General features: G+C 42.0%; 1 protein-coding gene across 1 annotated transcript in view; it reads left to right on the forward strand.

Annotated features, from left to right (window-relative positions):
• Positions 1-1,190: 1,190 nt before the first annotated feature.
• Positions 1,191-13,148, forward strand: part of TRIO (trio Rho guanine nucleotide exchange factor) — a 268,321-nt gene continuing 256,363 nt past the window's right edge. The window contains exon 1 of the mRNA XM_063298754.1: positions 1,191-1,999. Coding sequence (XP_063154824.1) covers positions 1,894-1,999 — 106 coding nt within the window. The 5' untranslated portion in view covers positions 1,191-1,893. The remainder of the gene's footprint in view (positions 2,000-13,148) is intronic.

The following is a 13,148-nucleotide window of genomic DNA, read 5'->3' on the forward strand; positions in this document are numbered from 1 at the left end:
AAATCCCTGAAGTTCTGTAGTTGAACTATCACACTAATATCAGGAGGAAGACTGGAACACAGGATGCTGGTGATTTCAACTCTATGTTCTAAAGACTCAGCAGGGAGCCACTGAAAGTCTGTTCTCTCCCTCCCCCCACCCCTTAAGCTACACCCAAATTTTAATGTTGCATGAGATCATCTTCAAATAAAAACGTAGCAATGTTGCCATATGGTCTGACTCCAGACATACAACAAAATGAATTAGCATAATGGAACAGAACACATATTTTCTAGCTGAAAGAAAAGAAAAAGAAGAGAGACCTTAAGGAAAATTGAAATTGAACTGTAAAAAAAACAAAACTGGGAAGGTATTATTTTTTCCTGACAAATAAGGACAGCAATCTTGAAAGGGCTTAACCTGGGAACAAATCCTATTCAAACTCAGTTGAACTTGCTGGTTTTAAAATTGCAGGGTAAAACGCCCGGTTTTTGGCAGGAGCAGATTATAAAAAGTATCCCCGTGACAACCTTTCTTACGTTGGGTGTCTTCCGAATCCTGCTCGTGAAGGGTGAGCTGGGAGCAGAAAACGCTTTCTGCTTAAACAATCGGGCGCCCATCTCCACCCATATAAACTTCACCCGGGAGATAGATACTGATCATTGTTGCCTCGTGAAGCCTTCCCCATTGTCAGAATAAAGATGGCTCACGCCAACTATTTCAAAGGAAAGGTTAGAGATCCCTTTTACACACATCCCACCTTTCTTTCCTGATGCAAAAGCGAACGTAGCTTTTCGGACTACTGTAATTATTGGTTGGGTAAGGGAGACCACGTTGGAGCATTTCTAGAAAAAGAGAGCGGGTACTTCACAAATCTCAGTTGCAGACACCACGCCTTATGATGGCCTCCCACAGAAAGAGGGCGCTCTTTGATCCTCCTGGTCAACAAGGCGCAAAAACTTACTAAAGCATCTATGTATTAAAGGGGATTCCCTGCTTGGACTCCGGCGGCCGCTTATAATGCGCTCTCAGCCAATAGAAAACCGCTCTTTTCTTTAGCCGCGCGCTCCAATCACCGCTCTCGATTGCTTCTTCCTGTGCAGCCTGCCGAGCGCTGACGGAGGCGCCCGGAGCTTTCCGACAGGCCGCCGTCGCTCCGTCCCAGTGCTGCTCTCTCCCTCTTTTTCTTTTCCCTTGACTTCCCTGGGCGGGGATTGGATTCTCTTCCTTCCTTCTCTGTTCCCACCCACCTTTGCAATTGTAATCAAGATGGAGGAGCGGGGCGGCTTCAGCTCCCGTCCAGGGCACTGTTGCTAATGCAGCTGCTCCTGCCTGGCTCCCCAAAGACTGCAATACCCTTCTACCAACTTGCACGCCCGCTGCCGCCTGCTTTCATTCTCTTTCCCTCCCATCGCCTTTCTGCTGCTGCATTGATTGCAGCCCCTTCCTCCCATCAACATCCATGCGCCCTCCCTTCCCCCTCCTGCGATTGTCTCTCTCTTTTTTTTTGCTCCCGCATGCATCCATTGCTTATGCATGCGCCGCACACCCTGCCTCTCTGGAGGGGCTGCCGGGGGCTCTCCTAGAACGGTGACCGCTGAGCGCACACCTTTCTTCGTGTCCTCCTCCTATTGTAACCATTTGCTGCTGCCTGTGCAATCGAGCCAGCCATCCATTCAGCCACCTCTTTCTCTCCGCCCCCCCCCCCCACCAACCTTTGCACCATCACCACCATCGTGTCTCTGGATGGATTTCTTCCTCGTTTTTTGCTAGACGGTGAAGCCGGGGATCCGGTGGGAAAAAAATAGCATTTCGTTTTCCCGTCATCCTGCTGTCAGGCTCGAGGAAAGAGGCTGATCATCGTGGCGGTAGTAGAGGGATCAGATCCGGAGGAGCCACCGACCTCAGTCAGCCATGAGCGGTTCCACGACCGCCTCCTCCAACAGCGGCAACGCGGCTGGGGAAGGGGCGGAAGACGCTGCCAAGGATTCCGCAGACATCGCGGCTTTCTTCCGTTCGGGTAAGTTGCCTTTATTGCTAAAGAAAAATGTGATCTTCCAGGGAGGGGTGGGGTGGGGTGGGGGGAGGTGATAATGTTCAGAAGTGTTCGGGAAAGAAAGGGGAGATTCTGCTAATTTTCTCTTTCCGTACGTTCGCCCAGTGGGGCCGGAATTGATGCTCTCGATATCCATGTCCACAAGCAAATAGTTATCCATGTCTGGAAGCTAAAATCGTTCCTTATGAAGTGCTTCCCTTTCAAATACTTAAGAAGACAAGAGATGCTCCCTTGGCCCCCAGTTAAGATAATCTTTAACCAGCTCTGGTATCTTGTTGCAATTCCCCTTTTCTATAAAGTCGTCTTGTCAAAGAAGCTGGCGTATAGAGAGTGAAAAAGACTTGGTTTTCTGTAGAACATAAAGATGGACAGAAGATGCATCAGGCTTGCTTGTACACCTTCAGGGTGATCCACAGATGATTGACAAGGGTTGTTACGTTCCACTGTTGAACAAAAATGAGATTTTTAAAAAACACCTATATTTGAAAGAACTGTGGGGTATCAAGAGGGGACTTGTGTTTGAATGGATAGTGGGTTCAATTCTACTGAGCGCAAACTCATGATATCAAGGTGGGCTTAGAGAAACACGTTTCAAAAATTTTAAATGTGCCTCTTACACCTGGCTTTGATGGATGAATCTTGAAGATCTAATAAACACAGTGGAATCTGATAAGCCAGAAGTCTGCTCATCCCTGCTGTGTTCCTAAGTGTGCCTTAATGTTATAACCATGGCCTTGTTCAGCAGCCACAGTTCCTGATCACTGTAGTTGGTGGGGATGGCAACAAATACAACTCCTTTTGTTTTATTTTCCAGAAAAGAAAGCATGATTTTGTTTTGCGACCTTTGCAAGGTCTTTGGTAATTATTATTTATTAAGATGGTAACATAGCACACAATTTCCATCCACCCAGTTTATTTGCCTTTTGGTCCAATTCTTATGCTATAGAATGCCAGCCGTATTGATTACATGAAATGGGAAGCTAAAATCTGATTGGGTTCACTTTTTTGGGAGGTGCTTTTTAGGAATCTGATAGAATGAGTGGGCATCAAATGTCTTTCCACTTCATATTTGTTACAAGGTAGGGTTTTTAGAGGGCCTGATGGCAAAGCAACGTATGTATCTTTGAGACTTAAGCTGTAAGAAAAATACCTCGACACAAGGCAAATGCCAGAAGCCTTTCCTTACATGGTCACTCCAGCTGTTGTGGTAACCTTCTTGTATCCAATTACAGTGGTGGTAAACTTTTTCTTTTTTTAAAGCTTGTTGATGGCCTACTAGCTGGAAATGGAAAGAAAACTAATAAAAAAACAAACATTAATTTCCTCAGACTTTATCCAGGGAGGTACAAGCGAAAAGGGAACCTGAGGTGTGCTTTGTGTTGTTGAAACTGTCAGCTTCCACTTTTTGTGGGAGCTCAGTGTTTGGAGCATAAATGAGGAAATAACCTAAAAGTTGTGGAGAGGGAGAAAGCAAGCACTGACAGGGATTGCCTTTGGGGTATGTGCTTTGCATGATTGACATGGAAATGCTGTGTTATTTTAGAAAGTATGTGTGTGCTGTTCCTGGGATACAAGTGGGAAGTTGCAGGTTTCTCTTTTGTTGCTTTGAGTGAAACTAACAGTATTTAGAACCAAAGAAGGGGTCACTGGTGTTGTTAGACAAATTCAGGCAAAGCAATGGGTCCAGCTCTGTATTTTAGAGATAAGGCTTGTCAATAGTGGGGTGAGAGATGAGACTGTCATTACAATGTTTGCCTGCTGCCAAAGTATGCAGAAGGAAAAGCATGTCAGAAAACAACTTCCTTCCAATCTCTGGCTTGAATTGCTTTCTGAACACTCCTTTCCTTAAGCCAGTAACAGACAAAAGGTGCATTTTCCCCTCCGGATGGTATTTTTGTCTTCTCGATTAACACCACTTGTATGCTGCTTATTATCTTTTCAAGGGGAGGGGGAATGAGCAGCAAGCTTGAGAATATATTAATCTGAATGCCTTTTAAAAGAGTAAGCCTACTGAGATCTAGGGAAAGTCATTTCTTGAAAAATGAAGTGCAGGGAGGTTGAGTGAAGGCTGCATGTTGGCCTCTGGGATAGGCATGTAGAAGGAAATCCAGATATAACTTGATTACCCATCAGTGTAGTGGCTTGCTTGTACACTCTTTGACAAAAAAAAGAGAGGGGGGGTATTGTCCACAGGCAAGGGAAGCTGTCAGGAGGTTATGTTAGAGGCTTGTATTCACGCCTGATCAGAAATGGCTGAGCTCAGGCTACTTTATTGAAGGTAGTATCTGATTTGCTATGATAATGTCTTCATAGGCAGGGGGAAGACTGATGAGAGTTTTCATTCTATAATGTAGATTCCCAGGGTAGATATGTGGATCCCGTTCTTCAGAAATCCACAGTCCTGTTTGTTATTGCTGTCATTGGGCCGTGCTTAGGCCAGAGGCTTCTTATTCTTTCTGGCTTTATGAAGTCACTTATCACACAGCATTGTGTTTACAATATAATTTTCATTCTAGAGAATTTGAATATCATACAGTTTCATAATAATCTCACAAGGTTGGCATTATTCCAGTTGGAATTGTCTGATTTGCTCTGTCTTGCATTTCAAAGATGTGTTGAAGTTATGGGCCAATAGTAAAATAAGATGTTACCTTATTCTTCCATTTGGGCTTCCCTTTGTCAGTTGGGTGGCTTTGGTATATAATGGATTTATCTAAAAAGTCTAAATTGTAACTCCAGTTTTAATCATCTGAAGCTCAGGAAGTGGGTGGCTTCTCTTCCTGGTCACAGTAGAGACCTCCTCCTCCTCAAATTCCATTTTAAAGCATATTCCACTTGGGTGGTTCTGTTTCAGAAATTATTTGATTCAATACATTGCTACCCGTTGGACCTAGTGGAAAATGTGAAAACCTGTAAAAATCATAGTTATGGGCAAATATTTCCTTCCTTTCAGAATTGACTTAAAGCAAGCTATAGAGTGACTCATGACCTGGCATATTGCAGATGATGGGTTTTTTTTTTTACTTATCGTAGTTAGATCCTGGGCTATCTGATTAATTAACTATTTTTAAAATAGTATCCGGAAGTTTGGAGGTAGTTTTCTGTATTAGTTGATTATTGGTTTTATACTATGAAAAGCATCCTAATAAGTATTTGTGTAGGGAAAACCTGGAATGGGGACATAAGGAGGGGTAGGTAGTTGATATTCAGTGGGAATATATAATGGGGAGAGAGAAGCAATGCAATCACTGGGAACATGCAGAAAGGGAAGAATTAGAAAGGATGGGGGGGCGGGGGGGGGGTTAAGCCAAAGACCCACGTTCCAGGCATGTAAGTAGGAGTATGTAGTTGGGCAGCAACAGCGACTGGTCTTTTAGGATTGCAAAGGAGGGAGTGGGCTTTGAATTTAAATTGATGCTGCAGCTGTTAAAAGGATGTATTAGTCATTGGGAAGGGCAAACTTTTTATGGCATGGAATGTATTGACTGGGCTGCCAGTTGTTTCCACTGGGCTAGTTAGTCTAAATCAATCTTAAATTCTGCATGTTAGGGTCTGAAGGTGTTGAATAGCCTGATCACCTATTAGAAGGAAAGAAACAAAAGATTTAGGAAGATAAGTATGTGTTCATATGCTTTGTAATTACAGTTAATGCTGTACCATTCTGAAAAGATCTAAGACATGAAGTGAGATTATGCTTGCAGTTGGACAGGTCCAGCAAAACTGAATATAACTGTCTAGTATGTGTTGGCAAAGTACTGTAGTACAGAAATAGCACTTCCTTCTGTTTGTAGAATGCTGGCCCGCATCCCCATGTAGTCTAGTGATTGTGCTATGAGAATGTTCGATTATAAACTTCGATACTAAGCTAAATGACAAGCAGTGGTTAGATTTCTTGATCTTTTCTTAGGAAAAAAGCCGCAACTGTGAGGACCTTCAAACTGAATTGTGGTGTAGCAGCAGTAGCTGAGTGGGAGAAAAAAAGCCCAAGTCATTTCCACCTTCTTTCATAAAGCTTTTCTTTCTATATAAGGTTGACAAGAATTCATCTCCCCCTGCCACCTTAAACAGCTATCTATCTTTCTGTCTGAGTTCAAGGCTACTCACAGTTACTTTATATTGTTTGGACACATGATTTCATCCCATCTCGTTTACCCTTGGATAGCAGACCATGGTGTTTTTGAGGACAGTAAAAAAAAAGCTGCAGCACATCTTATTTCCTAAGAAAAAGTGAATAGATATCTCAGCATGCTGTGAGCTGGTGGGAATGTTCCTATATATTTAAAGTAACAGATACAGTAATATTTGTGACTAGATCCAATATGTACCTTTTGAAAGAATGGTGTATCAAGCCTGTGGTCATAATGCTTTGGTATATATAGGGTTCTTGCCAATTTTGTTTTAATTGGCAAAAATTCATATTGGTGGCACTGTAGAGCTTCCATATTAAAAAGTACCACAAAGGCATTATTCATTGTGTTAAAGCACATCTGGTTGTACTGTATACAAGGTATGAGAAATAATTCTTGCCATGTTCTTCACCCCTCATTCTTTCCTGTTCCTTGCAGTTATATAACTTGACCCACTAGATCTGATGTGCTGCTTAGCACTTCTTGGTCTACATTTTTAAAATACCTTCTAAAAATAAATGGAGGAGTGACTTTGAACAAACTAGATCAAGAAAAGTTTCGGAAGTTGTGTAATGTTTGAAGATATTTTAGTCTATCACTTGAACTACTTTAAAAGGAATTAGTTTCTTTTTATTGAATATTTTTACAATGCCCCAAATGATGAAATCCAAACTTTCAAATTTAACTGCTTCCTGGTTATAAAACTCAATATTAATAGCATACATATTTAAACCATATCAGTTGCTGCTAAAGAACACTTTTCCATTGCTGAGATTTCTATTCACGAGCTTACCCCTTTATTGTGCTGTCATTGTTTCCTGTGGCTGCTGTTCCATTTATGAGGAGAGAGAGAAACTTGGAAAAATGATTAAAAAAAAGTCTAGAGTAGACAGCTATAATAAATTTAATTAATTAATAAATATGTTACATATAAACCAAGATAAGTAAAGATAGCTCTAAGGAAGGTAAATAATATGCCAAAGTAGGCACGTAACAGTCCTTCGAGGATGCTTCTTGCAGCAGAAAATAAATATTACTGGGAAGTGATCTGAGAGAAATTTGTCATTTATTTGTTATAATTACTTTTGACTGTGCATGTTCCTGAAGAATCATGAGCTTCCATAGAATATAATTTAAAAACAATTTCTCTAAATGGAACCAATATTTTTTTCAATGACTAAGGAAGGATAATCTTTGATTGGGTATATCATCTTCTATTCTTTCCGCATGAGATCAGGTTGCTTGACATCTAATCATTTTAAAAAATACATATTATTGCTAAAACTCATACTTCAGCTTAATACTTTTCATCTCATCCTCATTAATGCAAGATGATGCTTTGGGGGTGGTTCTCCTTTTGCAATTTTCTCCAGAACTTTTTACTTACTAATATTTATTTTGCCCATCATTGGCAGCGTGGCATGCTTGTTTTGTTATCTGGTGTGTAGTTTGTCACTTAAGTCACACCAGGTGGTAGGAGCTGGCTAACTTTGTCTACACTCAGAAGCTAAGCAGGGTTGAGCTTGGTTAATACTTGGGGTGGGAGACCACCAGAGATGAAGGAAAGCATTAACCATCCCCTTCTGTACTGTTGCCAAGAAAACTAAGTGGTTGTGCCCATATAGTCATGAGCAGACTTTAACTCGCTTTAACTCACCTTGTTGATTGCAGCATGGCTTCTTTAGCTTGCCTTTTAGTTTGGGGACTTCCCTTGATGCTTTGACTAGCTGCATTCTGTCATTTTTCTTTTGACTCCAATATGTTTAGCTTTCCAATCATTTAGGAAAAATGGGAACAGCCTCCTTAATTGAATGTTTGTTAAAATAACCTTGATAATGAGAGCGTGTTTGGTGTAGTGGTTAAGGCACTGGGTTAGAAACCAGGAGACTGTGAGTTCTAGTCCCACCTTAGATGTGAAGCTACATGGGTGACCCTGGGCCAGTCACTCTTTCTTAGCCCTAGGAAGGAGGCAAGGGCAACCACTTCTGAAATCTTGCCAAGAAAACTGCAGGTACTAGTCCAAGCAGTTGCCAGGAGTCAACAATGACTCAAAGGCAATAGATAGATAGATAGATAGATAGATAGCATCTATTATATTTTGGTTTCACTTCCGAAGGTATAAATCTTTCACCTACTTGTTTATTGCATTTGTAAATCTGCCTTTTTTTTTGCCTGCAAGTTTAAAGTGGTGTCTGTGAAGATCACCCTTGGTTTATTCCTCAGAGCAGCCTCTGGAATATATTGAGCTGAGAGAGAACGACTAACCTAAAGTCACCCAGTGAAATCTGTGGTCAAGGAGGAATTTGAGAGTCTCAAAGCTAGTATTGTAGCTAATAGGTTGGATTAAATTTGATAACATTTATAGGGAAATCACAATTGCCATCAGGTCCCACTGTTCAGAATCAAATGCTAATAAGCTTTATTACAAACTCTGGGGTTATTTCTTTCTAGTTTATAGCTGAAGTATTTCACAAGTACAGGTGTACTTATCCAGACATGTACACTGTCTATTGTTGATTCTAGCATCCCTCAATTCGCAGAATCATCGAGATTCAGGCAGCATTCAAGTTTAATAAATTATTACTATTAATTATGTTTGAGCTTCAGAATCAGTTAAGACATGGGTGTCATACCTTTTGGCTTCCCTGGGCCACACTGAGTGAAGAGGAATTGTCTTGCGCCACACATAAAATATATAGTTAATGTATATAAGTAATAAAACTTCATTTTTAAAATATTTTTAATATAAAATTTTTAAAAAGAGGGCAACATAAAACTAATGGGATATTTGACTTTGTTTTTGTGAAACTAATGCATCAATGAAAGTGATTGCAATTCTCAGTGAGTTTTCAAGGCGCTCGTTAGAAATTTTAACTCTAATTTTACCCTTCGTGTGCTTCGGCCTTGGGGCCATGTTACTAGCTGTTCAGGGCCGCAGGTTGGACACTCCTGAGTTAAGATAAACTTTATCTGATAAAGGCCATGCTCTCGTTTGCAGGCTATCCCAGTAACTAGATTCTGGCATTTTAGAGCAAATTTCAGAGTTAGTTTAAAAGTACTCTAGTAGTTTATGGGCTGCAGTGGCAAAACCCATCAGCTCTTTTTGTTTTGGTGAAGTTTCAAATGAAGCCCACGTTCAGCCAAATATTGTGCAAATCACGTTCTTAGATAGAGCAAATGATGGGATAAGATATGGAAAGGTGAGAATCACTATTCTGTGACATGACAATATGAATTAAGATCAACTTTACTTGCTTGAATTTAGAGGAAAGGCCGCTGTTTCCTTGAGGTAGGACTGCTTTAGTGCAGTTCATATCAAAGGATGTTAACTTGGCTGGCTTGGTTGGCTTGGCTTGGCTTTCATAAGCATGCTTAAATTGTATTTTTTAAATATATTTTCTAGATCAACATAAATGGTTGGTTTTGAAATAGAACAAATAGGATATAGTAGCCACAGATGGCTTTGTTGTGGGTATCGTGTGGCGATATCTATGAGCGAAAGTATCTAGAAAGAATGTTGATAATAAGGTAGCTGAGATAAATCAGAAAATAGATATTTAGTTCATATTAATTTTTTATTGATAAGGCACCAGTGATTGCTTCTGGGTCAACTAAACTCTTTTCAACTATAGTTGGGTGACAGAAGCTGAGACTTTGATTTTTCAGTCTAATTTGGATCATTTTATAACAGAGGAGTCATAATAAGAACTAAATTGTGCGGAAGTGAAGCTGAGCAGAATATAGCTTCAAGGTAATGAAATATGAGGATATGAGTAGAAGTAAAGGTGTTAGATAAGGGAGACTTGGGTCCAAGTCCACCCTCAGGCATGGAAGCTCACTGGGTTACATTCTCTTAGACCTGTGTACCTGACAGGTTGTTACTGTAAGGAAAAATGGGAGGAAGGAGTGGTATTTATGGTGCCTTGAGTGAAGGAAAGATGGGATATATATTTAGCAAATAAAATAAATAAGCAAAGGAAACAATGGCCTTGTTGGCTTTTCATGGAGCATCAACAGGGATGACCCCATAGGGAAAAGGCTGGTGGAAGTCTCAAACCAACTCTTCCAGAAGCCCTCTGAGTCTATATGACTGTGTTCCACCTCCAGCCACAGTGCAGCAGCTTGGTCATTTGCTCTGTCACCACTTATTTTCCAGAGAGCATCTCATCTCTTAGCCTCCCACCAACTGTTGCATGTGAGAAAGACAGGGCAAACACACCTGTGTGCCTTCTGGATCAGTATCACAAAGTATCAGTAGAACCAAACTTTTATTTAAAAGAAAAAAAAACCAAGAAAAAGGAAAATGTTAAAAATTCTTTTTTAACTTTAAGTTGTCACATGTAAAACAATGAGTGCCAAAGGAGATAAAAATACAGAGCTGCTAAAAAAAATCACAAGTGGATCTGACCTTAACACAGTACTTAGTTAACTTTTCCCTATTCCTCTGGAGAAAAGGTTAGTTTTAGAACTGATATTACCTTTGTGTGACTTTGTTTTTTGGAAAATACTTCTTCCTGAAAATTCCAACTTTAATCAGAGTTTGGAGGAGAATCTTGGCTCTCTCTTTCTCCTCCCCATCAGCACATACCTTCTTCCTCTTTTTGTCTTGGAATCCTCACTGTTTTTTTCCAAAAGAAAACATAGTTCTTCTACCCAGAAAGGGAGGGGGTTAGAGAAATCTCTTTTTGCTACCTGTTAAATTACACATCTCTCATCAAGAAGGTGTTGACTCAAATGTCTAAGCTGGCAAAATGCTATCTAATATGTGGGGCTAGCAGGCATGCTGAGAGTTTTGTAGCATGACTACATCCTACACATGGAATCTTCTTTTGATGAACTGGCAGTGAATAAAAGCTTTTTGGTTGTGCTGGTGGAGGAACATGATCAGTTTGCAGTTTGAAGAGCATGAATTGCACACTTTCTCCCTTTCATTAGTTCCTGCCTTCTTTCCCATGTGAAATGGTTGATGTGCTGGTTAACATCAGAATTGTCAAGCTGATGCTAAATGCTGGTAGGCCACATTTAGCATTCAGTTTTACTTGGACTCCAGTAATCAAGTGGGAAAAAAAGTTTTGCCAACAGTTCTGCTTCTTAGTAAAATAGTTTGCAAAGTTTGTGGAAAAATATAATCCATGTTTGAATATTTCATTCCTTTGGATTTGATGTATAATTAAGTTTAACCATACTCAGGAGTTCCTTTGGAAAAGGTGCTGACAGGATGATTTAACTGCTCAGAGTCCCTCTGTGGGGGGAGATGGGTGGCAGTACAAATGTGAGAAATAAATAAATAAATAAATGATGCCATTTTATATTCTACTGCTGTGATAAATGGAATTGGGTCCTAGGTAGCACCAGGAATGGATTATGGAGGGGAGCTGTTGAAAAGCTCAACACACTCGTTGTTTCAAGCTGAATTGTCTTTTTGTTGCATAACAGTATAGGTCAGTTGGGCTGCAGCCACAGTGGTGTGCAATTTCAAGTGAATTTAGGACTGAGCACATTGCTGGTTGTCTGCATTGCAGTGCAACAAACATGGTATAACACTTCAATAAAGGTCCACACACATTGACATCAGGAAAGGAGGCATATGGTTTTGTGACAACCGCTGCATGGTCCAGCAGAGGCCCTGGCTGATGTCTGGAATAGCGAGGCAGCTGGAGCCTTGGACAGGATCGCCCCTGTGCGGCCTCTCTTGCCTACCCAAACCTGGCACTCCCTGTGGTTTATGGAGGAGCTGAGGGTTTTGAAGAGGGTTAAGAGACGCCTAGAGTGCTGCTGGAGGAAGACAAAAACCGAACCTGACCGAACACAAGCTAGCGCCTACCTTGTGGCAGTAGGAGCGGCGAAGTGCCAGTACTTCTCCGCTCTTATTGCATCCGCAGAATGCCACCTGGCGGCCCTGTTTAAAATTACCCAATCCCTTTTAGGGAAAGGGGAGTCAGAAATCCATCTACAGGGCCGTGCAGAGGAATTTTTGGGGCACCTGCAGGATAAAATCGCTCGGATCCGGACTGAGTTGGACTCCAAGCGTGAGACAGAGTCGGAGGAGATACCCAGGGAATGTACTTACCAGGTTATCTGGGACCAGTATGATCCTGTTGAACCCGAGGAAGTGGACAGGATCCTCCAGACTGTAAATGCTACCACTTGCCAATTAGACCCATGCCCCTCCTGGCTGGTGAAAGCAGCGCAGGAGGTGACATGTGGCTGGGTCCAGGCGATGGTAAGCACATCCTTGAGAGAGGGGGTGTTCCCAGCAACCTGTAAGGAAGCGCTGGTGCACCCTCTCCTCAAGAAACCATCGCTGGATCCTACTATACTGGACAATTTTTGCCCAGTCTCCCACCTCTGCTTTTTGGGGAAGGTGGCTGAGAAAGTGGTGGCTTTGCAGCTCCAGAGGATTCTGGATGAAACGGATTATCTAGACCCCTTTCAGTCAGGTTTCAGGCCTGGTTATGGGATGGAAACGGCATTGGTCGCACTTATGGATGACCTCTGGCGGGAGCGGGATGGAGGGAGTGCATCCATTCTGGCTCTTCTTGACCTCTCTGTGGCTTTCGATACCATCGACCATGGTATCCTTCTGGACCAACTTAGGGAGTTGGGGGTGGGTGGCATGGTTCTGCACTGGTTCACCTCCTTCCTCCAGGGTCGGTCCCAGTCGGTGTTGATAGGGAGCGAGAGATCCAGCCTGCGGCCCCTACTTTGTGGGGTGCCGCAGGGTTCAGTACTCTCTCCACTCCTTTTTAACGTCTACATGAAACCACTGGGTGAGATCATCTGTCACTACAGTGTGAGGTATCATCGATATGCAGATGACACCCAATTATACATCTCCATCCTGGGTGAAGTAAGTGATGCCATGGCCACCCTTTCCAAGTGCCTGGGGGCTGTGGGGGCCTGGATGGGGGACAACAGGTTGCGGTTGAACCCAGGGAAGACAGAGTGGCTATGGATTAATGGCTCCTCGATTTCTGGGAAATTGT

Source organism: Candoia aspera, chromosome 3 (genome assembly GCF_035149785.1).
Source record: "Candoia aspera isolate rCanAsp1 chromosome 3, rCanAsp1.hap2, whole genome shotgun sequence".
NCBI lineage: Eukaryota > Metazoa > Chordata > Lepidosauria > Squamata > Boidae > Candoia > Candoia aspera.